The sequence below is a fragment of the Empidonax traillii genome, unplaced genomic scaffold (assembly GCF_003031625.1).
Source record: "Empidonax traillii isolate 1590-97213 ecotype Southwest subspecies unplaced genomic scaffold, ASM303162v1 scaffold32:size1966603, whole genome shotgun sequence".
Taxonomy (NCBI): Eukaryota; Metazoa; Chordata; class Aves; order Passeriformes; family Tyrannidae; genus Empidonax; species Empidonax traillii.
Window position 1 is genome coordinate 768,384 of NW_020955225.1, and position 27,794 is coordinate 796,177.

General features: G+C 37.7%; 1 protein-coding gene across 2 annotated transcripts in view; it reads left to right on the forward strand.

Moving 5' to 3' along the window:
* The first annotated feature begins 257 nt into the window (after window positions 1–257).
* KLHL4 (kelch like family member 4) overlaps window positions 258–27,794 on the forward strand; it is a 37,344-nt gene continuing 9,807 nt past the window's right edge. Inside the window, exons 1-7 of one of the 2 annotated variants that reach the window (XM_027911468.1) lie at window positions 258–376; window positions 1,012–1,426; window positions 19,847–20,017; window positions 20,461–20,597; window positions 21,112–21,308; window positions 24,091–24,303; window positions 25,235–25,421. In XM_027911468.1, coding sequence (XP_027767269.1) covers window positions 349–376; window positions 1,012–1,426; window positions 19,847–20,017; window positions 20,461–20,597; window positions 21,112–21,308; window positions 24,091–24,303; window positions 25,235–25,421 — 1,348 coding nt within the window. In that variant the 5' untranslated portion in view covers window positions 258–348. The remainder of the gene's footprint in view (window positions 377–1,011; window positions 1,427–19,846; window positions 20,018–20,460; window positions 20,598–21,111; window positions 21,309–24,090; window positions 24,304–25,234; window positions 25,422–27,794) is intronic. The other variant, XM_027911470.1, reaches the window with a different exon arrangement.

Below are 27,794 nucleotides of genomic sequence, written 5' to 3' on the forward strand. Positions count from 1 at the left end.
AAAGGGGACAGTTCTCAGAGCCCTGCCTAGTAACCAAGGGAGGGGAAGGAATACATATCCTCTATTAAATTTGCTGAAAACATGTTACAGAGTACACTATCAAAAGAAAGCAAAGAAAGGTGTTTTCAAAAAAATATCAGAAGCATTTCAGTGTCCGTGAGAAACTGAGAGCAGGATGGGAAAGGGTGTTTACACAGGCACTTAGCCAGGAAACTGTGTTTTCCACAGATACAGTCATTCAGAGAGCACATCTCCGATTTTCCTGAGCTCCCTCCCTCTCTTCTCATCCCCCTGCAATTATATTGAGAAATCTTTCTGGAGGTGAGAAAATACATCCAGTTCTGCACCATGTATTCAAACGCTGCCTCTCCTTTAGGTGAGTGCTACCACACTGAGGCCATTTGCAGGAATTTTACATAGCAAGACAAACAAATGCAAATCCTTAAGGAAACGAGCTGCAGGATAGTTCCACGGTGACTCGTTACCAAAAATCTGCCTGAAAGAATCCTCTCCAAATCTTCTGTGGAACGCAGCATTGCTCATTAGCAGGCTTGATGGAAAACGCTGTGAGGTAGATAGAAAGTCTTGTCACTTTATTTGGATGTGCTTCCCTGCATCTTAAGTTGCAGCTCCGGATCCCTGAGGATCATGTGAGGCTGGGTTATATATTAGAGCCGCGCTATAGTGCTGGGAGTGTGTAAGCCTGGCAGCTGGGTAGTGTTATGGTTGCTGCTTTCCTGTGCTAAGCTGATTTACTTGTTTAAGGTCTGACCTCATCATCCTGTCAGTATGGATTCCCACCTATACAGTTAGCAGCAGCTCAGCATCGCCTGGGAGAGCTTGCAGTGTATTAAACAGAAGAGAGAGGGAGAGAGCTACCGGTATTTGTTCTTTTGTTGCCTTTTCTTAAGAAGAGGAGTTGAAACACAAGAGATAACAAAGAACCCGTTTCCTTCCTAAAAGAATAGGCTTTTGTCCTTTTTTTTTTTTTTTTTTTTGAAAAAATGTCAGTATCTGGAAAGAAAGAGTTTGATGTGAAGCAGATCCTGAGGCTCCGCTGGAGGTGGTTCAGTCACCCCTCGCAAGGCTCCACAGGCACGGGGGGCTGCCATCAGCAGGAAGGATATGAGCACAGAGGGACACCCGTGCAGAACAGGTTGAAGAGCCACTCTCGGGATAGAAATGGGCTGAAGAAGAACAGCAGCCCCGTCCACCACAACATACTGGCCCCCGTGCCGGGTCCAACCCCAGTGCACCACCGATCTATTCAAGCCTGGCATCAGCAAAACCTCATAGAACAGCTCCGAGCAAATGAGGATATTCCCAAAACAGGCACAGAGGAAAACTGTGCTAAAGAAGATTCAAGTAAAACCTCACAGGAGTTGCAGATGATCACAGAAGAAAATACAGATGAATCTGCAGAGAGGTAGGAGTTTTAAAGTCTGCTCTTAGAAAGACAGACTTGTATCCAAGTTATTCCCTGAAACTGTCTTTGTTTTTAGCCAGAGTTCCTTACTGCATTAATTCACTTTGTATATGTGCACACCCACACTCAGATGAATAAGAACACCTTCATGTTAAAAAAAGAACGGAAACATTGTCATGGAATTTTGATCTTTGCTTAAGGTCCCTCATTTCATAATTCTGCCATAAAAATATAATCTGCCAGTTTTTCAAATTAGCATACTAATTTTTTCTCTTGATGTATTATGCGTAAGTGCAATGAAAAAAGGAGCCTCCTGAAATCCTGTCCTCATTCTGACTTTATCAATGGGTGCAACTTTGACAAATGGGAACTGCTGGAGGTGCACAGGGTGTGTGGCTGCCAACCATCTCTCACAATTCTCACTGCTTTTATTTCAATGCCTTCCTGACAAGTAAAATTAACCTTGAACTAAGTGGAAAGGAAGCATCATTATTTACTTTTTTTTAAGATTTGTTTGAAATCCCAGTACTTTCACAGCTTGTTTAGTACACTAAGACAAATATTTTCTGCAAGGTCAGGTGAAAAAACATTACAGCTATGAGACCTTAAAGGTGTAAGCACAAAGGAAGAGCTATTTTTAAGTACCGAATACCAGAGAATAAAATATTAACACCAGCTGTTTGATTAAGCGTTTTTAAAGATTTCTTTACAAAATTATGTTGGCATTTTTAACTTATACAGCAGTAACTTTACCCCACCTTCACACCACCTTGGACTCAAATTAAGCATTTATAATGTGATTATTTGCACCATTTGGTGAGATTGCCGTTAGTCTTTGGGAATAATTCAAATTTCTTACACTGCATTTAAATACAAATCTTAGTGTCTCAGTGCAAACCAAGCTGGCAGCTTGTGTATTTTTAGCAGTTATTATTTTTCAAGTTGTGCATCTGCTGGAGGGAACATCTGCAGAGTGAACAGAAAAATCTGCATTCCAAAATGTCATTTGGAAAACAGTCCTAGCAGTCAATATGTAGGAGATAAAATCATTACAGAATAAAATCAGTGAGGTGGGACTGTGGGAGTTCTGTATGTTTACAACAGCACTAGTCTGGAATGTGTAAGCAGTGTTCTTATAGTATAACATTCTGGATGATATTACAAATTCCCCCCTAAAAAGGTAATTTTAGCCATGCCTTTGAAAGAAAGTCAACTTAATTTGAAGAAAAATAAGGAACACTTATTCATCAAAATAAGGTTCTATATCAGGTGAAGAAGGAGGTATGAAAAGCCTAATCAATTCATTTTGGGAGGTAATAATAAATCACTGCCTTCCAAAATAAGATGTGATGTTTTCTCCAGCTATATATAAGTTTCTGCTTAGACCTCCTTAAGTTTTGTGCCTTCATATTCATCCAAATTCAAGTTCTGCTCTTGAGCTGCTTAAATGTTCAGCTTTCAGAATAGTTTTTGGGAATATGTATATCATATAGTGTTCTAGTCAAATAAGGGGTGTTTTGAAGTTTTCAGTAAAAGCTTTCTGTGTGTATTGTAGGTTAAAACCTATCTCAACATCCTCTTTAAAAATCTGAATTGGTAAGAAATTGTTTAGAATGTGATTCACGTCTATCAGTTTCTCTATAATTAAAATTTAATTCAAGAAAATAAATCAGATCATTAATGACACCTTAACATAGCTCCAACTCCTTAAATATGTACCAACAGAAATCATTAAGTAAATCACAGGTCTCTTCCCCTATGGCATCCAGCACAGGCCACACATGAATAAATATGCTAATTGACTGGGTAGAAATGAAATAATGAGAAGAAGAAATAAAGAGAAGCAGCCTTATATCTATGTCTTCAGAACAATATATGTTTGAAATCATCCTTTTAAATCATTTCAGGGCTCCTTTATCGTTAGAAGTTTCAGATAGTCACAATCAGTATTAGCCAACGGGCTCTGCTGGTGATTAACACACCTGAACAATCAGGTATTTGCAGGATCCCCTGATCCCTTCTTCTCTCACCACTAAAGCCACCACAGAATGAGCTATTACAGGTATTGCAGCCAAATGCTCTTTTGCATCCAGACCTGAGGACAACAAAGACATATTTGCCTTTTATGCCATTAAAGCACTGTACCTTCAAAGTGGTTCTCTCCAATGCAGACAAGTGGCCTCTGCCTCTGGAAGTCTCATTTTCAGGTGGACTCTAGAACAGGACACTGCTATGTGTCACTGGGACACTAAAAATAGTAGAAAAGGAGAGAAAATCTGGCCAATACCTCAACTTGAGCAGAGTATGAAAACAATTTATACTAACAGCTTAATGCTTCCTAGGAAGAAACTTTGGAAACACAAAACCAGTATTCTGAATTTCTTCAGAAAACTTGAGATGTCTCTATCTGAAAGCCTCAGGATTTAATGCTATAAGTGATACAGAGAGAGTACCCCGGGGTTTGATGAAATAAGGGTTGTTGATTGAGGAGGAAAGGTAAAAGAGAAAGTCCCAAACAACAGTTCCATTTTGCATACATGATCATCGATATGCTTGTTTCTGCTTTCTTCAATCCATTTTGGTATTCCTGTACCCAAATTAAATAGTGAAAGACTTAAAGGAACTCTTCTGACTCATAGGCTTGCTCACGAATAATATCTCAAAAAAAAAAAAAAATCAAAATAAATGAGGGCTTAATTGACCAGAACTCCTTAGTTTTTCCCAATAGTAGCCAGTTGTGACCAGCCAATACCTGCTAGGTCATAACAGATGAATAAATGAGTTATTTGCATAAGGGTAAGAACAGGCTCCCAATGTGCCTGGAGACTGTCTTGTCAGTGTTGCTCAGGGAGCAGGTTCAACAAGTACCAAACCAGAAGCACCCAAAATGACAGGCCTTGACCTGCTTCCTTCTGGAAGTTGCATCTATAGTTTGAAAAAGAGATGAGCAATGGACAATATATATTTACTGACCTGATTCTCACCAATCTATTCCATGAATGAGGATTGGGACCTCCAAACAGGTGAAAAAACCACAGATACTGCCTAAAACCTGAATAGCTACCCAGAAAGTGATCTGGCAGTGTCCAGAGACACCAGCACAAACTGGGAGGATTTGACTGTTAGGATGACAAAAACTTTGCTCGTCTGTGCAACACCTGAGCACACACTGAACACACAAACTGACAGAGCACTGGAGCCTCCTGACAAGAAGAATCATGGTAATGAATTACTATGGTTACTCCCTTTGATAAAGTCTGGACTCACAGGCCTGACTGTGTCGACCTTTGCATGTGAGACTGTGCCCAGCATTTATAACATTATGCTACTCTGCCACATCCATTTCTGCATCCCTGCTAGGTTTGGGATTCTGTACCTGTGCTATTGCACACCATGTGTGCTGGTGAAGTATGTGTTCCTACTTGCCCAAAAGCAGTTAGATTTCAATAACAAATATATCATTCATTCATGGTTTTTCTCTCATGTATTTTTTCCTCCTAATCTTATGGCTGAAAACTTGCTGACAAACTCTACTTAGGGACAAACTCTAGTTTTGCTAAAGACACATGGTTTCTAATTTCCCATATGAGACAAAATATCCTTCTAATTAATCGTCAAAGAATCTTTTGATGTCATAATCCAAGCAGCTGGTCATGATGCACATGGAAAGATATAACTCGGGAGGAGTATCCTCCCAAAGGCAATGCTTTTCTGTGGTTACTACTTCTGATGTACAGCTATTTAATAACTCACCTTAAGACTTGAAAACTTTTGTTTTTTCCTTTTTGTTTTAGCTTTATGAAAATAGCTATCAGACTATTTCCCTCACTGTCTCTGACATACAGATACACACACATACGTGCACATGACTATTTTGGGTGTTATCCCCCATGTAAGGGTTTTCCCTTGACTTCTATTTTTAATTCCAGTAGCAGATGACAGTCTTGGCTCACATTTCTGTGTGAAATGAAGGTACCACGAGGAAAAATACTCTTTTAGTTGCTGCAGTATCCTAGAAGATACCGAAAAGGTGTAAATGAAAAAAATCAGAGTGCAGTACCTGACCCCAGTTTCTTGCTCCTAGGTTGCTGCTTTTTTGGTTACCTAATGTGGCACACATCAGGGACAGATGCTGTTGTGTTTTTTTTCTCCTGAGCATTTTACTGGGGAGAGCCACTACACTTCACACACACCAAGTCCTCCAATGTTTGCAACAGATGCTCACTGAAATGATGCCTGCCTAATTTTTCAATATAAAAGACAGTTTCCGAACAAGAAAACAGGTGATAATTTTCCTAATGAGAATGGAATATATGAATTATTCTATGAAACCACTGGTCAAACAAGTTTTTTGGCACTGAGAGTACAGTTCTGGGTATCCAAATAAGCAGTCCTACCACCCACGCATGAGAATGACTGACAGTGAATCACAAGGCCCCAGTGACTGGAAGGACTGTGATGTGCCCTGTGCAGAGGAGATGACAAAGTGCTGCATTCAGAGGTACATCGTGACACTGTTTCCCCCTCATGAGTAAGAATTCTCCATGAACCATCTCTGATGCACAAAGTAAAAGTTTATAATGGATGATTTCTAATCCCGCAGCACAGCAGCCTTTATTGCTAAAACTAAACTACTCCAGTTTTATATTCACTGAACCTCCAGCATTCTGAAAAAAAAAGCTTTTGAAAAATCTCAACTTTAACAAATAAAAGGTTTAAAAATGTAAAGAATGTTGGACATCTAGTCAGGCACCACTGTGACAAAGTTGGAGCAGTTATGTTTAGGTGCTTCCTTGGTTATCTGTAATACAATTTAAGCTCCTTATTTCCTTGATCTTTCACTGATGGATATAGGTAGCATATTGTTCCCCTTATTCCTTTTATTCCCACACTATTCTTCTTTATACAATTTTTTCAAATGTTTCAAATTGCTGTAAGCCTAAAGAGCTGCAATTCTTGCAGTCTTTTTTTTTCAGAAGCCCTCTGTCTGACAGCTATGATATTTTCATTGCTGCCCTGTGTGTCCCCAGCCTGTCTGTCTGTACTTGCAGTACTGGGGACAGATCTGGATGTGTTCCTGTTGGAGTCTGGCAATTCTAGCGAGAACTGGATTACTTATGTGTCATCCTGACTAAAAATCTGTTTGAATATCCTGTTCAGTGGTTGTTTTGGTTTTATTTTTTCTCAACAACATGCTGCTACTGCCCATGACTGGCTTGTGATTCATAAGAAACTCCTGCCCCTGTACCAAAGACCTGTTCCCAAACCATCTGTATATTTTTGCAATTATTGTTCCCCCCAAAAAAGTACTTTGCACAGAGATTCCATTTCAAGTTTCAGATAATGTCTCCAATGGGCTGATTTATTATTCAATTCTTATTTACTGATTTAATATTCAGTTCTGATCCTATGCCCAAATACACTCGCAGCTCTTCTCAGCTTGGCAGGATCTTCAATGGTAATACAGTTCCTATCAGAGATTTCTCTTTATTTCTTCCTTCCTTAAAGCAATTTAGAAAGTTTATGAGAAGTTGTAGTGGAATTTCAGTGCTAAGTTCCTCAGGAACCCCATTTGATTTACCTTCCTATTTATCAATGAACCATTGATAATTACTTTAATAGCATGATTTCAAACCAGTTTCTCACTCATTCCATAATGGTTTACTCCAAACAGTCTTTCAGGTTGAACTTCAGACTGTCTGAGACAGTGTTAAACAATATTCTCATGTCCAAGATATAAATGACAACCACTTATTTTCTGTTCTCCATAATGTCTACTAAAAGCTGTTAATGAGGCACTTTGGTTTGCTTGGACATGTTGTTCTTGGCAAATTCTTGCTGACTGTTAATCTTCTCTCATTTCTGAGTGCTTAGAAATAATAATTATATTACTTTTACACTGTAGAATTTGGCAAGACTTAACAACTAGGAAAAGAAATTATGTTTGTGTCTTGAGGAAAATTTTGCAGTTTCTTTAGCACTTATAGCAATTGAATACCTATTTCAGGAGTATATTTATAAAATGTGATTTTATGCAAATCTGCTGCGGAAAACCAAAATGCTTCAATGCTACCCCAGGGACAAGGAAAAACTAATTGTCTTCTAGGAATGATCTTTAGCTGAAGGTCAAAATATGAATTTGAAACTGGAGACACTTGAAATGGGTTATTCAAGATTTTGTGGCTGATCTCTCAGAGGTGCTGCTTGAATAGCCCACAAGCCCTGCAGGGCTTTGGTGGGGTGGAAGAGCTGATGGGAGCAGGGATTGAGGGCACATTCCAGGGAATGGTTGCCATTGGCATCACTGAGATGCTGCATCTGCAAGTGCCAGAGACTCCTTTGGTTGTAGCTCTGAACTGAACAAAGGCACACGTAGCACATGAGATACTCAGTGAACATCAAGCTGAGTTTTCATAGAAGTGTACGGAAATTCAGTCCCAGCTGGTTGAAAATTACAGGTGAGAATAACCAAGAAAATTTGATATCTAATGTTTGCCAACTATAGAACATCTATAAAGTTTTAGTAAGTGGTATTGGATGCAGGATTAAAATCTAAGAGGAGAATCATGTTTTTCCCAGCAGTCAGTAATCAATGAACAGTGACCAATGAATCGATTCTGACTAAACAAACGCTTTGGCCTCATACAAGAGCTCTTGGTACAGAAATTAGAATCAATATGTCTCAAAGGCATCCTCAGATTTTATTCCTACTCTCATCTTCTATTATGACATTTTCTGAAGAATTCAAAAAAGCAAAAAGCATGTGAAATCAAAGAGGGCTGAAACTCTATTAAAGAAGAAAGGGATAAGTAGGTTTGTATTTTGGAATTAATGTTGTATTCACCCTGTGGAAAGAGTGAATATTTATTAAAAATATTTTTTTCATAGCTGCATAAATAGAATAATAGAAAAATTTAAGCTGAAAAGAACCTCTGGATGTCATCAAGTCTAACTCTGTCCACCCACTAAGAATGCTAAAATGAGAAATAATATGGCTTACTAGAAACACACAATATTTTAGAGGCCTACATTTTACATGTCTAGCTTTCAAAGATGAGTTATTACAGGCAAGAGAAAAAAATACCATTTAATAGTAATTTAAGAAACTAGGACAACTCCATTCATTTCAAAACAATTTTTTTATGATTCAATTATCTTCTCATTTTCGCTCCATAGAGCTCACTCAGGGCAAAGACAGCTGTTAAATTACTTTTTAAAGAGTTATTACTGGTCTTAAAATCACTTCTTAATGTCTCCAGAAAAAGTTAAGGAGATGATTAAACACATGTGCCCAATGCAAAGCAGTTTTTACAGGCATACTGAGCACATGCAATTGAAAGATCAACAAGAAATCTATGGCTGTTGATGCATTCTTGGAAAAGGGGGTCAGGGTTTGCTGGGTTTGAAAGTTATAGCCAGACAGTTCTGAAAGAAAGGAACTATTTATTTTCACCCTCGGAAGAGCTGAATTGTTTACTTTGAAATACTGTAATGATGAACATTACTGAGATCTTTCATATTTAAAAATTATAGGGGTTTGTTTGTTACAGTCAAACAACAAAGTTGACACAATATAGACCTGTTTGGTTTAGCTCCTTTCATTCTGCTAGAATAAAATAATGATACTGTATTTAGGGAGTGACTATATCAGGTGATAATATAAAGAATATGGCTTGTGTAAGGCATACCTATTGATATGCAGGTAAAATGAATTCAAAAACAAAGTTCTGGAACTGTTGGGGTTCACAGAAAGAGCTTAAGATAAGTACAGGAAAAACTTCAGAAAAAGTCTCTAAAACGAAGTTATACCCAAATTTCCCCCTCTGTGACGTCAGACTCCACCTCAGTGGCTCCACCAACAGGAATGTCCCACACAGCTCTGAGAGCAAATCCTCTCCCAGCCCACCTCTTCCCTTCCTTCGGAAGAAAACACTTAATAGGGAGAGCTCAATTCAAAGTGAATTAGAATAGGTAGAACATGAGCAGAGGGCCTGGCTCTTTACAGCAATTCTGCCCATCCAATAATTATAAGCATAAAACACCTTTGACTGCATCGTAGTAACTGTTTCCATTCTATTGGAAAAATCAAAATATTTCATTAAAACCTGCCTGCTGCTCACAGGGAACAAGGAGGAGAACTACAAATATTTAAAGGAACACTCTGCCTTCATTAGAGGTTGAAATATATAACATCTAAATGGCTAGAGTGTAAAAATATTTTGTTAGGAAATGGGTACTGTATTCTCATGCTGTGATTTGCAGTTGCACGAGGCTGCCTTAATTCAGCACTGAAACAGCACATGGAGTATACAGGATTAAAAGTTTGCTTTATTGCTTTCTCAACTAAAACACACTTAGGCTAAACAAACATATTTAGTGTAAAAGAAAGCAATGCCTGGTACCTGGTCTTTTCTTCAGTTTGAAAACCTTGGGACAAAAATCTAGATTTCCTACCTGTGTATCAACACTTGACTTAATTTCTACCTCTTAAACTTTTGAAAAGGATCTGAAAATATCCATGGATTATATCTCAAAATTTTCACCTGCTCCTTCTATTAACTCAGAGAAATCACTCAACCTCTTGGTATCACTGTTTACTCATGTTAAAGAGAGCATTTTCCAAGGGACATGGTAAGAACTGAGCAGGGTTTTCAGGTATCTGAATTTGACTGCAAACTGCTACACAGATGCAAAGTGGAATTCATGTACACTATGACTGATTCATTATATTATATAGTTGCACATTTTATCTTCTCATTATACTAATATCAAAAAAATCAAAGTCTATTACTTTAGCTAGAACTTTCCCATTACACTAAGTAGACATCAATATATTTATAATAAAATGAATAGCAAACAAAGACAATAGATTTGAGAAAGTGGACTACAACTGTCACCATTTGCCATGCTTCAGTTTACCTGATAAATTAGAAGTCAAGAGGAAGGGAGGCATTCTTGCAAGAAATGAGGATTTTCAAAGCCTGTTTGTTTTAATAGAAGTCGAGAAAATGAAGAACCTTTTTGAACTGGGCAAATACACCTTGATTTAAATGGAAATTGTGAGAAACCCACTAAGAAATCCTAGGAGTCGGAGAAAAGCTATTTTAAGCTATTACATATGGTTTGTGTTGCTAGGGAAACCTCTTTTACAGTGTTCATTTAGCACAGATGCTCAGGAAAGCTCTGTGTCTCCATGTCATACCATTTCAGAGCACTGCAGAAGGTGAAGAAATAGAGATGCACATATACACACACGGAGATAAAAATATCTCTGTAATTCTATCTTAGTCATGTTCAATGTCTTCGGTGGAAGCTCGTTCTTTCTATTTGTGATGTGACTATGGTGATAAATCAAAAGCTTTGCAACTGAACCCCTGTTTTAAGACTGAAGATATTTGTTCAAACATTGCCTTAATTTTTTCCATTTAAGTTCATGTTCTAGACAATCATCTACACAGAGTAAGAGATTTGCCTTTGCCATCTATACAGTGAAAGTTCAAGGAGAAAGGTCAACTGTGATGCCACCATTTCTGGCCACCCTTTTGACCCTAGGGCAGATGTGTTGCCAAAACATATCCTATAACCTGCTCCATGCAGGGTTTACTGTCACAGTGTCCTGCTTTATCCCCTCAGTGCCCAGCTAGGTGCCAGCCTGGGGGGCAGCTGCAGCCTGTTGGGATCAGGGGTGCACCTGCCTCTCTGGGGAGCAGATGGGAGAGCTCAGACCCCACAACCACAGCTTTCTGCAGAAGGATCTCTATTTTGCCCAATTATACCAGGGAATTTTGTGCTTTTCTGGGTCCTGAAATGCAAATCAAAACATCTGTAAATGCTGTACTATAATTATATCAAGAGTTTTAAACCAAATGTACTGTTAGAACAATACTTTGTAAAAATCATTTGAAGATAAAAATGCTTGTTCTGGGCCATGATTTTCAGGACTGTCTTACAAGGGTCACTCACAGAAAACTGTCTCCAGTCTGTCCAGCTCATTATTCAATTTACAGAAATCTCCCTGCAAAGGCAGAAATTCCCTCCTGTGCCATAACTTACCCCCACCCCCTTCCGTGTGCTGGTACAGAGGCTTAGGATGGACTTTTGATCTTTCTGTCTGAGATACCTGACCCAGTAAAATCCCCCAGCAGCGCAGCCAACGCAGTCTGCTGGTAGAGCTTGTCACAGTGGATTTAGGAGCAGTGCAAGACAGGTTCCTGGGAAGCTCCAGCCTGGTGATCCCGCAGGAGCCAGGCTGTTCAATCAGAACACACCGAATCAGTGAGATAAGCACAGAATGAAACAAGGTTGTAACTCTATTTTTTTTTCCTCCTAATTTGTTTTTTCATTCACTGGAAGGATGCCAAATTTGCCTATAAATGAAATTTAGGATGGCTTGTTGGTATGCTGAGAAAGTTGCTCAGCATGGAGCTCCCATGGGATGCCACAAAGCAGGAGAGTTGTGTGTCTCTTATTGCCTCACTCAGATGGACTCAATTACTTGGCTGTTCAAAGTTCCTACACTTTCTCACTTGGTGCTACAGGGAATCCAAAGCTGAATTGAACATTATTAGTAAAAGAACAAAGTCAGGACTGGAGGGACAGTTTGGCCTATTCAGTGGAGCAGGAGAGCTCTGCTATGTTTACCAACAAACTACTGAGCTTTCATTCTGTCTGAAATAATTTCCACATATATTTAAACAAAATGCATCAGGTTGATATATCACCCTGAAATTTTCACAAGTTGTTTTGAGTCCCTACAGTTCCTAAAACATCTTTAGCTGTTCCCCATATGTCAAGCCATTTAAAAAAAGCCCTTCTACTGGCTACTGCTATGAGAGTTGTAAATCAATTGATGGTAAAAGCTACAAATTTTTACCTTTGCTAATGAGTAGCTTTCAATCATAAGCACATTTTCAAATAACTTTGGAGAATAAAATATGAATAAATTTGAAATTTCTATGTATAGATTTACAATTTTCTCATCTGTTACTCTTTTATTCTATTAATCTGTTGCTGAGGGCTTTTCAATTTTCCTATAACCCAAGTACTCTCTCTAATGGAAGACCAATTTCTAATGTAGATTACTTGGAGGAAGGACTTGCAATACAATAAGTGGTCTGGCAAGATAGAAAGGTAAAACACCAGCAAAAAAGGGTCTTGACCCAGAAGTAACATAAATACAGTTACAGCTTTGCCTGTTCAATTTGATAATTGAATTTCACATTAAATTTGGAGGGAAAAATCAATTTTCTTCAATAAAGAGATGCTCAGCAGACAGTGTTTAGCAAAAGGTGTCAGGAGAGGCTGAGTACCCCTATAACATTTGATTAGCTCTCATTTCATCTCGCTGGGGGAAACACAGTCAGTGGCAACACAATAGGACATATGTTATGATATTGCACAAAGATTAAATAACTATTAGTAGTTTTCTGCAGCTGTAAGAAAAAACGGTCAGAAACTTCTCAAAAGAGAAGCTGGAACATAGTAATTTCCACAGAAAGGAGCACCACTGCTTTCAGGTCACTCTTAAATCATTGAGATGGGAGCAGATAAGTGTTTACATTAATCTATTGAAAGACTCTTTCCTTTAGATTTGAAATCTTCATTAAGTATGTTATTACGTCTATTCAGGTTTTAAAATTTTGGGACCATAGGATCACAGGAAAATTCCTGCTGGAAGGGATCTCAAGAAGTCTCCAGCCCAAACCCTGCTCAAAGCACAGTCAGCTGTGATATCAGTCCAGGTTGCCCTGGGCTTTATCCAGCTGGGTCTTGATGACCCTCTAAGGATGGAGTTCATATGACCTGGGAACAGTCTAAGGCAACATATTGTGCTCTGAAACAACACAGATTGCAAGCAGCCTAAATAATCAATTCCTTCTTCAGGAGGCAGAAAACCAGTCTAAGGAAAGATTTGTACCTTCTCTCCAGATTAGATATGATAGCATATTATCACATGCTTCATTTAGTTATTGCTATATTACAACCTCAGCAAAGCTGTAATACATATATTATTGAATAAATGTGATAAAATTGCTCTGTTATTTGCTGTAAGATCACATTACAATGCAATTTTGCCTCTCTCCAGCCTAGAATAGTGAATACCACTCCAGGAAAGAATCTGTCATAATAATACTTTAAACAATATTTTACACAATTCATATCAGTAACAGACTTTCAGCCTTTATTTTTCTTTTGATTTAGTGTATTACTTTCATTTAGATTTCATGTTTTTATTCCAATTCAATTTCAGTGAGCTGAGGCTGACAACAGACCTGGCTCGTTGGAGCAGTTATCACTATTATTGGATAAATGCCACTAATGGCATCAAGAGTACAGGTTTCATTAAGACATGTTGTCAGAAATAGTGCTAAATAGACTCTCTCTTGTCAAATAAAAGCAGACCTAAAATCCTATCTGTAAAGGTTGCAAAGACAATTCTCCTTCTGTCTTAGAAAGATGCTGTTGACTCATGAACAGAGGTTTCCTCACTAAAAAAATTGCTGTAAGTTGCTGTCTCAAAAACTTACTTTTCTGAGCAAGCACAAAAGATGTTCAGTGGACATTAATTCCTGACATTAGCAAAAATGCACATAATAATGAATATTCTCAGGTACTAAAAAAAGTGAAGGTCAGCGACAAAGGGTAAGAAGAAGAGATAAAGAACAGTAGTCTTTATAGTTTCTAATATTAACAATTCCTTCCAGTAAATATGGAAGGGTATTCACTGAATTTTGGTTGGATTGTACTGACTTTAAAGAAAATCCCCTCAACTAAGCCAGAAATGAATACAGCAGCATAAGTTATTCAAATATCTTCCCAGACCCAGGTTTGAGTTATGTTTTCTGACACAGAAAACAAGGAGGTAACAACAAGCTGGAGGATGCTTTGGTATCAGGTTATCTGTACCTATGAACACATAGAAATATTTGGCTATAACAGAGGGAAACACAGGGTATAATTGCACAAATAGGAGAAGGAAGGAATTGATCACAGACAAAATTATGTAGCAAACAGAACCTTGCAGAAGAGAACACTTCAATTACCTTCATTTCCCATGTTCTTTCTACCTGTGAGGCTGAGCAGACCTTTACACATCTCTGTCACTCTTTTCTAATAAATCTGTAATTATGACAGGGCATACTGGCTAAGTAGGTTAAAAATCACATTTCCCCCCCCACTGCATAGTGTTTAGCCTTGAATGAGGTGCAGATCAGCTGCATCAGGTGAGGAGATGTTTTGGAACGAGCCTGTAGAGTTTTACATGACTGTGGAAGTGTCACAAAGTAAAATCTGAAGTGGTGCCTTCAACTGGTGGGAATACATTTAATCTATCTCTTTGTTCCACTTTAGCAACAGCAGTGAAAGAGGAGAGCATAAAGCAGGTCCTCTTCCCCAAAATCTCTCCCATCAGGAGTCTTTCTGAAAGGAGCTTAATGAAGTAAGAAACTCAGAGTTAATTAGTTTCATCTGTCAATAGTCATGCTTGGAGTGAAAACCAAAGTTTTTCTGCCATTGGCTTGTATTTTGTTTTCTATGTCCTCTAAATAAAAATGCCACAGGCTCCTACCCAGCATTTAGCCATTATTTTTCATTTTGTACATTTTGACAGCTCCAAATAGTGCTATATCATGCCTTCTGGTCACATCATTTTTTTTGTTCTTTAGAAAGATTATCCCAGGCTACAAGGAAGTTGAGCAAGAAGTACTCAACCTCACTGAATTTCTCCTTCATGACTTTTAATTTTCCTCCAACACACTCATGTCATACAAATGTGAAATTGGAAATCGTGCACTGCAGTGATGACTGCTGTTGTGCTCTTGGAACCTGTGCTAATCAAGACAATAAGTATTCCTCAGGGTTTTCATTATATCATTTCTTGCATGGTAAATTCCAGTGCACAATGACTTAATATTAATTCACTATGCCAGACACACAGTCTTCCCAGGCAGGGAAATAATTCTGGCTTCTACAGGAAATGGTTAAATCAGTCGTCAACATATAGTACGATTTCCCACACTCTTTTGGGTCAAAGATTTTTTGCCTGTGCCCTAAAACCTTGACACTGTAATAAGTAAATAATAAAGGAGACAATTGCAGCAGAAATGCCAAGGCAGAGTTCGGGACAGTTACTGATGTGGTATAATTTTATCAGCATCAATTAATAGGGATGCATCAACTATACCATTGTTTTACCTGTGTTCAGAAATGGCTTCCTAACTGGAATATTTTATTTCTCAGCCAGCTGCTGGTTTGTCTCTAACAGATGCTGCAGCTCTATCATTGATCTGGAAAATCAGAGTCTCTGAGTCTCCAGCCCCACGACATTGCCCAGCAGACAGAGGGTCAGAGCTCACACAGCTGCACAGACAGAGCTGTCTGTGTGGGGGTTGCCCTTTTCTTAAATAAGCAAAAATAAATGAGAGAAAAGGGAAAGGATGAGTTGCATTGTAAATCTTGCTGCACAAACAAACTGAATTGATGAAGCTGCAGTTTTTTCTCTGGCCCTGTCACAGCTAAAGCACAAACAGTGCCCCACAGAGCTGGAGTCACATTGAAACTTCCAGCTGTGACAAAGTCTAGAGGATGTCTAATGTTCCTCACTGGTACCCATTTGCTGCTGGTGGTTGGTGGGATTGACAATGCAGAGGGAAGGTGACCCAAACCCAAAATCTGTAAGTGACGCCAGAAACGGAACTGTTATTTGATCACAGTGAATTTCACAAACATCATAGCAGGTTAAATAGATACATTCAACAAATACCCATTCAACAAATATCCAAGAAGAGAAGTGGTCACCGTAAAAACATTAATAATAGTCTTATCAACAACAACAAAATTAAAATACTCTAACAAGTCACGCAGTTTTCATGCCATATTAGGCTTCTAAGCTTCCTTATTGTCAGGTTTAATTTCTGGTTTTGGCCCCAGTCACACTGAATGAGGCCCTTTAGAACATACTGAATTTTAAAAAGGACATGGCAAATAAATGGCATTTATGTTTTATCACGTTCTAATTAAATAATGAGGAAATGTGAATTTATCCTGATTAAAGAAGAGTACTCTGCTCTTAATGAAGAGTACTTGACAAAGACAGAAGATAAGTTTAACATAATTCAGAAACTTAAAGAATTGTAGCCTGGAGTGAATAAGAAAACTCATTACATTAATTCTTCTGACTAAAGAAAAGGTTAAATTTTACCTCTACACGCCAGTTTTGAGTCCCAGCTTGCTCAGGGTCCAGTGTTTCAGTTACCTGTCATTTCTCCACCTGTGTTTCATTCAGGTAATTACTCACACACAGGTGGAAGCAGGACTTGTAAAAGTAAAAATTTGCCTAAAGTTCAAGGAGGCAAACATGTCTCTCTGAATTCAAATGCCTTGCTATCATATATCCATGTAACAATTAAACCCTGTTTCTATCATATGATTTTTTATAATAAAACTTGGAAGCAGCATCAGGAGCAGGATTTGCCTGGAATGCTTTCAGCACTTTGTCTGCCTTTGGAAATGAATCCCTGAGAAATTTCAAGCGTGGATAAACAAGTTATTCATCCCTCTTATACTTATTACACTTAAAACATGCCATCCCAGCTCGATTTTGAAAATGTCGTGTGAAATAGTGTCAGGAATCATCCAAAAGGCGAGATGACTTCTGACAACTCCTGTTTTTCTCCCAGTAAGCTTTGCTATCTTGTTAAAAAAAAAAACCCACAATATTCTGACATGATTCATTTTGACCAGCCATGCTGGCTAGTATTTATGTCCCTCTTATCATCTCGATGCTTAATGCTTTTTGATTATCCCTTCAAGTTTTCAGTTTATATCGTCTGTTTGAAAAAAACCCATGTTGCTTTTTGAAAATGGGACCATATTTTCGCTATCCTTCACAAACCCTTACAGGAAAACTCTGAAGTTATTTCACTTGGCTCTCTACCTAAAATGAAATTCGTAGAACTTGGCTACTCTGGAATAATTTAAATATAGATTTCTATCTCTAGGCTAAACCATGTTTTAAGCCACTATTACTAATGCTGATGGTGCCATCACAACTCTGTGTCCGAGTGAACACCAATGCAAAAATGACATTAAGAAATTTGGGTTCCTGATTCTTCAGAGCAATTTATAAATTTTATAAAAACAGATATTTTTCCACCTGCCACATGATTCCTTTCTGAGTAGGAAACCTCGAGTTCTCTTAATGTGTCATTCCCAGCACATTAATCCATCCCACACAGAACAGGATCTGACAGGCAAAGGGATTCCTACCTGCACACTTGGAGCTTCCTTGCCTGTCTTTGTGCTACATCCACTAATAAAATTCAATATGAAAACTGAAGGATACATTTCCTGGTTTCTTCCTTTAAGATACTTTAATCTCTGACTTCTTTAGTTCACTGGTACCCACTACCACATTCTGAAGGTCAATATTTGAGTTTGACAGTCATACACTAAGGAGAATAAATATTTACCTTTGAATTTAATTTTTCCCTTCCATAATATATTTTACCTACCATTTCGAACCAGCTGCTGAAGATAAACCAGCAATTATAATATTAGTATTTATTAATATTAATTGAGCACTTTCTTTTGCTTCCAGTATTTTTCAGTCTCTGAAGACCATTGCCTTTGAAATAATTAATTATATTGGTGGTATTTCTGCTGTAGTTAAATGTAAGTCTACAAAACATGTGAAAAAAGCACCCAGGACTAAAGGGAATAATTAGACTTTCAGGACCCTGAAAATGATTCTTTAACCACAAATATATACAGACTATGGGGAATTATTGATTTCACACAACTAGTACTGTCTAGTTGCAATAGGGATGGTTGAGTGTTATTTTAGTTGATCTCTGCAAACATTGAGGCTTAGATACAATACTTAGAGTGGATATAATGAATTTGAAAAAGACATTTTTAAAAAAAAATAATTTTCTGAGAATCATTAAAGAAACCTTAAGAGAAAAATATCAAAACAAGAATGTTACAGAGTATGAATTTGGCATCGAGGAGCTGATGCAAAACTAATGAGCATATAATCCAATTTTGCAGCTTCTTCATTTTCATTGAAGCATTGAAGGAAAACAAATAAGAAAGTAGAGTCATTAAACACACTGAGACAAATTAATTTTTGTAAGCCATAAACTACAAAGGAAATACATTATAGGTGAACTTGGTTTGCCCCTTTTTCTTAAAAAATAAAGTAAAATAAAATGGGTTTGAAATTGTTAATAAGGAGCTTCAAAAGAAAAGCAGTGAATTTCTAGCTCTGATTTAGTCTATCTTAATGTATTTGCAATTAAAACTATAATACTGATTCAACTTGATTTACCCCTTTTATTTACCCATTTTTATTTCTCTGTTTTTTGAACTAGATGTTCAGTTGTGGATGTAATCCAATATTCTGCTACATTTAATACATTAATGTAATTAAGAGATTTTTCCTAATCATTTATGAATTTATAGTATCAAAGAGAACCAGGAAATTTAGTCAACCAGCTGCCATTATTTCCTAGTTGGGCTTGGAAATTTAAAAAATACAAGTCTTTTACATTTTAATAAAATACGATAGTAAAGTGAGATAATGTTTTTCTAAATAATCTTTAGCTAAAATACTGTTGAATATTGTAGCATTTTCAAGTTGTGTGATATACATCTATATAAAAAATGCACTATTATTTTACTAAAAACAGATCAATAGAAAAAAGAAATATTTTTCTAAGGGAATGTCAAAAAGGTGTTTCAATTTGCAACCTAATCCATATTGAAAGGCATTAAGGAATGATGTTTTAAAAAAATAATATGAGCATTTATAAGTGGAAGAGCTAACAGGATTCTGGAGTGGGAGGAATATGTTTATATTGTACAATTCCATGAAAGGCAGAGAACTTCCTTTGTCTTCATTATTTACATTCAGATACTAAAGACCATACAATGAACTGATTCCATCAGCTTTTATTTTGGTGATTTGTCCAGAATTATATGCTCCTCATGAAATTGTCTTTAGATTCATTGTTATTTAGTGCTGTAATTTAATGTACAATATAAGAAGAGAAAAAGAAATAAGACCTAAAGATCTAAAGACCTAAAGACATGTAATATCCAATATTTCCTACCAAGACATATTTTGGCTTTTAGTACCCCAGGAAAATAGGTTTGATTTTGATATGTTCTGTTTGTGAATGATCATTGATGCAAAACTGATAAAATAAGTCAGTGGAACAACCTATTACAGATAACTGTAGTAAACTACATTTTATGTGCAGCCTTATGAATGAAAACTTCCAGACATGAAGCAGAAAAAGTTGGAAGACCAGAATCACAAGTGCTTTATAATTTTAATGATTTCTGTACCGCCTTTTGAGCAAAAATCAATGTAATGAGCATTTATAGTGCTGCACTCACGGCCTCTGTCCCTGGCAGGCTGTCCACCACCAGCAGCTCCCTGGGAATGACCTCCAATGGCTCCGATGAGTATTTCCAGTCCACCAACCACGCAGAGCAAACGTTCCGCAAGATGGAGAATTACCTGCAGCAGAAGCAGCTCTGTGACGTGCTGCTCATCGCTGGGGACCAGAAGATCCCAGCTCACAGGTACATTCCCCAGCACGGGTTAAGTGGCTTCATGGTATTTCCAGCCTCAGTTTATGCCTTCCTTGCATAGTTGTGAGTGAACACTCATTATAATTAGGACGTCAACTAATGGGGAACAATGTTATGTAATCAACGTTTCACACCTCTTATTTTCAATAGAGTGAAATTCAACTACGAACCGCTGGCATTGTCCATATTCCCTTTTTGCTGCTGTCAAACTACAGCAAGATCAGTGAAGAAAATCTGCCTGAACAAGCACTTTGGGAGAAAATTAGATTACTAATTACTCTTTTAACTTCATTACTTGCTGCTGTAAGACTTGAATACTGCGCTAAATATAATGTTTCTGTTGCACGCACGGTTTATAATATAACAACACTGAATTTTCTGCCTGCTATTGAGATTAGGAAGTCATTTGCTGTCCTAAACTGCTCTATTTCCAGGCTGGTTCTCAGTGCAGTGTCTGATTACTTTGCTGCCATGTTCACTAATGATGTGAGAGAAGCAAAGCAGGAGGAGATCAAGATGGAGGGAGTGGATCCCGAGGCACTGAAAGCTCTGGTGCGCTACGCCTACACAGGTAATTCTGCCTTCTCCCTCAATGGGATCTCCCAGCTTCTGATTCTGAAGTTATATAAACTTATTACACTTATTTTTATGAATTAATATATGAATTTTCATAGAATAGTTTAGGTTGGACGGGACCCAAAGATCATCTGTTTCCAATACCCTGCTGTGGGCAGGGACACCCTCTACTAGACCACATTCCTCAGAGCCCCATTTTGGGAAAGGTTTTTCTCTAATCATACCTTTATTTTTTAAAATTTTTTTTTTCAATCAAACCAGATCTAACACTGCTAAAGTTCCAACAAAAAAGTTCCCATTGTTGCACTCAAAATCCACCAAAACCTGTAAGTCTTCTAAAACTTATGTTTAGAGAATCCTTCAGCAAAAAAAGGGAAATGAATTTGTGAACCACAGGACACTTCTTTCCAGAGAAGAACTGGGGAGAGACAAACTTTCAAATATTGAAAATATAAGGAAAATGATTTAACATTTTAATATTTTTTTTTTCCTGTATGGAAACTGCACAGGTATCCTGGAGTTAAAGGAAGACACTATAGAAAGTTTGCTGTCTGCAGCGTGCCTTCTCCAGCTCTCCCAGGTTATCGAGGTGTGCTGCAACTTCCTCATGAAGCAGCTCCATCCTTCCAACTGCCTGGGGATCCGCTCCTTTGGAGATGCCCAGGGCTGCACAGAGCTCCTGAAGGTGGCACACACATACACTATGGTAAGGTGAACAAGCTGATTGCTTTCCAATTATAATTAGGCAAAGAAATGTTCCCTTCTGTTGTTTCCCTTTTCAAAATTTTGTCTTGTAGAAAGGCATATTTAGTGAAGTTTAATTCGCAGTATGAGTGGTACCTATTTCTGCCAAAAAATGTAATAGGGACCTTAACATGGCTTTTTTCTAGAGTCAAGCAGCAATGGGCCATTCTTACACTCTTTATTCCACACAAAGAAAATTCTAAAGCTGATTTTAAGGTGAGACAGACATAGAAAAAGTCAAAATAAAGAATGTATTGGAAAGCCTTGGAATGCTAAAAAGCAGCACATCCTTGACTGGAACATAATCCTCCTCTGGCTCAAAGCAAGAAATGAATATTCAGAGCGTGGGAAACAGAAAAGAGAGATAACTTGCTGTGAAACCAAATCGAGGGATAAATATTCAGGGCAACAAGATGTGCTATCACAGCTTCAAACACAAAAAGAATAGCAACTGCTACAGCTAAATAGATATAAAAAGAACTATTTGTTAGAAGACACATGGCAGCTTTATGCTTGAAATATTAGTGTAGTGTGTCAAAACAAGTTTAGAGGCTTCATAATAAGCAGTGCTCTCCACCAAGAGATTGTACACGTCCACATGCTGCAATAAATGACAGTGGTGCGTGGGGATCGAGGGCACTGTTTGTCCTCTTTCTTGTCACAGTAATGAATGGTTTGTTTAGCAGGCATCTACCTTCCCTTTATATTTTAAAATTTGAAAAAGGGCATTTAAGAGAGATGTTCACTCAGCCTATCCATAATAGTGTTGTCCTTGCAGCCAAAATCAGAAACTTCCCCTCTTTACTGTTACCTCTTTTCTCCCAGCAGCCCCAGCACCAGTGTCAGCTGCGAGAATTTAATGGTTCAGGTTTCTACAAAACTGAAATAAAACCATATGCTTAGACTTAATAACCTAATAAATTAATAAGAGATCCTTTTTTGTTCCCATTTTTTTTAACCATCTGGATCCTTCAGTCTTTCCCCGGAGTCAAACCTTTACCATTCTTTGCAAGGAGGTGTCACAGAAATGACAATTGGATCTGTAAGAGTTCTCTAGTAAGAAGGATCAGGATGAATCTATGACACTCAGCAGCACTGTGCATAAGCTTGATACTACTTCTTCCTGAAAACAGCTTCTACCACCTCTAGAACCACCTCCTGTACCTTTCATGCAACACAAACCAAGAATGCTGCCATGAAACAGGACCTTGTGTGCCATAAGCCCACCTGCCAAGTTTGCACCATCTGACAGCTTAGAGACAGAAGAGGAAATCTGCACCTCTGAAATAAATGTAAAGAAAATTTTCTGTTTTAAAGAAAAATTCTTTGGAGAATAAGAGATCATAACAATGCATAAACACACAAGTGTTGTGGAGGAGGACAAATAAAACCCTCTGTTTTGTCTCATGTGAACCCCAACCACTTGAAAACTTTACCTTAGGGAAAGTTGTACTGTAAATAGAGACACTGGTACATTTTCAGAAGATGATGAGCTGTAAACACCAGATCCATTCAGCAAAACCAGACACAATTGAGACCTTCCCCTTCAACCACTTTGACCACTGATGCAAAGTATTAACGGTTTCCTGCCTGGTCTCTTTTTGTGCAGATAGAGCTGGTTCTGATAAACATCTTGTGCTATATTTGTAACTAAGAATGGACTGGCCTTCCTGTCCCTATTCTCTAAATGTCTCAAACTATTAAAGCAGGATATGCATAACAGAGCAAAGTTGACATCTCCTTTAATCACCTCTGTATTTACATCCTCGAAGAGATACAGAAAGCAAAGAAACTACTGAAGACAAACAACACATTATCAATACTAAAATTTCTTCACCTACCCTATTTCAATGTGGTTCCTAAAGAAGATATATTAATTCCAAGTGCAGGAATAGAAATTATATTTCAAATGCAGACATGAGTTCCTACATACATTTTTTTTGCAAGTAACTTAAACCCCCATCTCTCTTCACTGAATTTCTTTTTTTTTTCCTTTGGAATTAGAAAAGCAAGCATACTTAATAAAGGTTAATATCAAGTCTAATATTGTTTAACTCAACTCTACCATATACTATTTTTATGAAAAAAAAATTCTTTGCAAACTCTGGAAATTTAATATACTTGGCCATTTCTGGAGCTGGTGAGTTTTATCATAGCAATAGCTAAAAGATCTCTTTGTTAGGACTCTTTTCACCTTTTTATTGCCTAAATAGTACTCTTAAGACAAGTAAGTTGAGTCTCCTTTGCTGTATTTTCTGCCACTAAGAGCAGATCTTAGAGTCAACAGCTGGCATAGCTCATTCCAAAAGGATTGGAAGGTTTCAATGTAATTGGCCCAAACCCTTTGAATCTGTAACAGAGGGTACACAGTTCTTTGAATGCCCACTTGGCATTCATCCTTGAAATACACGTTTTATGTTCAAAAGCTGCATTTTAAGATCATATTGATGGACAAACCTGCCAGTGGCAAATCCCTAAGCCAGGAGACACTGACAAGAAGCCTGACAAACACAACTGTAGCATGGTAGTGTGGAAATGAACATTATTCTTTAGTTCTACAAGAGCAAGGCAGCAAAAAGCAACCAAAATCTTCCTTAAATGGTAGAAGGACATTTATATATTGCACTTCCCTATACTGTGAAATGGAACAGGAATGAAATATATGCAAAGCCTACATTATCTCAGAAAAAGCTATTTCTATGTGTGAAAATCATCAGTGCACTGAAATCTTCTTCTATTTTTAGGAGCACTTCATAGAAGTAATAAAAAACCAGGAATTTCTTTTGCTCCCAGCTAATGAAATTGCAAAGCTCTTGTCTAGTGATGACATCAACGTGCCAGATGAAGAAGCCATATTCCAGGCACTGATGATGTGGGTGAGGCACGACTTGGAAAACCGGCAACGAGACCTGGGAATGCTTCTTTCCTACATTAGACTGCCCCTGCTTCCACCCCAGGTATTAAAATGAAAGGTTGGAGATTTTTTGGTGCTATTTTTTTCTCTCTCTCTCTTTTTTTTTTTTTTTTTTTTTTTAAACTGCATAGTGTATATCTTTATTATTTTTAAACACAGGTAAAGAGAAATGCCACAATGCCAGTGTAATTACTTGGCTCTGAATTACTCTAAAAATGTCAGTGTATTCCAAGAGCAGTTTTTCTTTGTTGGGTAGCAAGGGTAAGAGTTTTCCTCTAATAACACAGCAACTTAGATACCATGCAAAGCTAACCATCTAGATTCATCAAACTGCAGGACCAATAAGACCCACTGCTTATTTCTTTATTGCCATAGAAAGCGGCAATACAAATATAAAAGGGCCTAAAATATTGCTGACTATTCTGAGCACTGACATTACTTGTCCCTTCAGACTGAAAGAGATGTTTCAGCAAAGAAGTTCCAGAGATGGACATACTGTTTTATGGAAAAGTGTCATTAAAGTATCTATGTCATAGGAAGAATTTTTATATCTCATCAGAAAGACATCCAGGAATATCAAGGCTGTCAGTAAGGTCCCTACAGCTACTTTGTGAATCTCCATAACTGCAGAAAAAAGAAATCGTTGGACTGAAGCTGCAAATATTCTACTTTGGATAAAGTAAAAGAAAGTACTGTACACATTTAATTTTAAACACATTTAGTATCTTCTAATATTCACAGGGATGCCCAGCGCTCTGTGTTAGATTTGCTTACTCACATCCAGAAGAGTTTTGCATTCAGAGGGTGCAGTACTACATTTGCAATTTTTAAAAGTTAAAAGGTAGGAAAAAATTAAGCAAAGACATCATACTCAAAGACCTTTCCCCCTACCTTTATCCAATACTTGTATTACTGAAGTGCATGCAATTTTAATGATTTAATCTCTATCAAGATCCTCACTTTTCACCCCTTAGTTACTGGCCGATCTAGAAAATAGTCCAATGTTTGCAGACGACCTTGAGTGTCAGAAACTTCTCATGGAGGCCATGAAGTACCATCTGCTGCCAGAAAGACGCTCCATGATGCAGAGTCCTCGCACCAAGCCTAGAAAATCTACAGTGGGTGCACTCTATGCTGTGGGAGGTATGGATGCCACTAAAGGTAAGTTCAGGAGTTAATGTCATTGTATTAATTAACTTTATTACAGACATCCAGAGAATATATGACAACTGTTTGAATATTTCTCTTCATCAAACAGCAATTTAGGGATGAGATAGAGGAAAAAGCAAATCACTAACCAACATCCTCACTATTAGAAGTTCTTCCTCCTTGCAAGAATCCAAAGTTTGTAAATGATATATATGACTTGAAGTGCAGATTAAAGAAGTCTGATTCAGATGGTGATTTTAAAATAAAGTTTTATAGAAATTTGTGCATATATGACTTTATGAATCAGAAGAAAAATTTATTTTTCAAGATGAATTTAATGCTGAATCCTGCAGTCTATTAACTGTTAGAAATTAGAAGGCTGGTAAAACTTCTAAAGAAGAAAAGGAACAAAACCAATAAGCATTACTAAACTACAGAGAACTCTTAGCTAATACTTATCAATCCTTACTATAAAATTTAAGATGGAGAGACTTGCACTTTTCATGAGTGCAACAATATTTGCAGTTTTTCTTCTAGACTTTATAAACAGCTTTTTTTTTTTTCAGGTTTGTAGTTGAAAGTTAAATATTATAATTTTATTCCAGTCTTTATGATTTGATTTTCACAACTGCAATCAGGTTACGGCTTTACACATTGCCCTATTCTCTTTAGAAGGCAGAATATTAAATCATTTTCTCCAGGAACCTTAACTTCAAACCCACAGCTTGGAGCCAGAGAACTGTAATTAGTTTAAAGTCTTGCAACTTGCTGAACAGTATTACTTTTAGCTGTGTGAGTTCACTTCTAATAGAATCACGAAAAAGTTAATCCATTTCATGGTTTGCAAAAAGCTGCTGACGACTGCTTTTTCCCATATGAGATCTTGCAGAGCTGCCTCACTATCTCCATGCAATCAAATAAAGTGTGAAATACACATTCATAACCACCACAACAGAAAAACACTAATTCCTAGGACAGTTTAACAAAATGAAGTTAACTGTAGCAATTAGTGAAGATTCATTAGTGACACTGAGTATTTAGGAATAAAACAACCATGGATTCAAAGTAATCTTTAAGCTATAATCTACCAAAACAAGAGTAATATTTTCTAATGGGCTTTTCTTAGTTAAGGTTGTGCAAAGAAAGGGCTATTTCAGTCAACATCTGCACTTCCCGTTGGCGCCTCTTTTACTCCTTACCTTGGAACAAAGCCAGTTGTTTGAACCTTTGCCTTTTGATGGGTAGGATGAACAGCACTTCCTCTCCTCCCTGCTGTCCTCTACAGCTCTGACTCACACTTTGAGCCTGTCCTGGATTGTGAGATAGAGGAAACAGCAGCTAAAGAGACTGGGGTGCACTGGAAAAACAGCTCTGAGGAGGAGCAACTTCCACCTCTGGCAATAACGCGCTTTCTGTGATAAAGGCAGACACCAGGCTGGGTGTTTCAGGCAATGCCAGGCTTTGTGCTTATCTCAGGTGGTATGTGAAGTCAAATCTCAAATTCAAATGATCAAAAGAAGATCAAAGAGCTACTTTTGGGCTGGAATTTTGAAAAAATGTGGATGTGCCTGAACCACATCAAGTTTTGAAACTTTCAAATCTTCCAGCCCCTGTAAAATTTACAGCCCACAGGGTATGTCTGAACACACTTATACCTTACTGCATTTCTCCTGTTTTTTAGTTAGTGTGTGAGATATTTCCTTTGAAGTGGAGAACTTTGGGGCACTCTCACATTAGCATAGAATAAATGAGAAGGAATCAAAGCAAAGAGGAGCAAACAGACTAACAGGATGGAAAGAACAGTCAAAGAAATCCAGTTTCTCAGAATAAAAGATGACAGGAAAGGGGAAAAAGTAAAACTTTCTTTTATTGCAGATGGAGTTGGTAGTTTCTTTTCCAGTTTATGCATGTGCAAAAACATGTAGAAGAGAGAAAAGATATCATGAGATATCAGATATTTCTGGAGTACAGCAGGTGATCTCTGGCAGATCTCTAAACCAAACACTACCTTCACTACCTTTTTTTTCAGCTTTACTGTATGGTTGTTTTGCTGTTGTAAATAATTTCTTAGCCACTAACTGCCTATTGCTATCCTGAAAATACTAATTCTCCAGTCACAAATCCCAGTCAAAGAACAGGAAATCAGAAAACCTATTTTCCTCGTCTGATTGCCTTCAGCTGAGCTGAATTTGAGCTCCAGGGTACACTGGGTGTGCAACTGGGAATTGCCTCTTGTGCCTGGGATCTTACTCAGCCATGTCCCTGCTCTCTCAGCTCTCAGAGGAACAATTACAGTTGCTGAGTGATGATGGGAGCCAGTGCATGGGAAAGTGTCAGTTCTGAATGGCAGGGACCTGGTACCTTATGAAGAGTTTCAGTAAAACC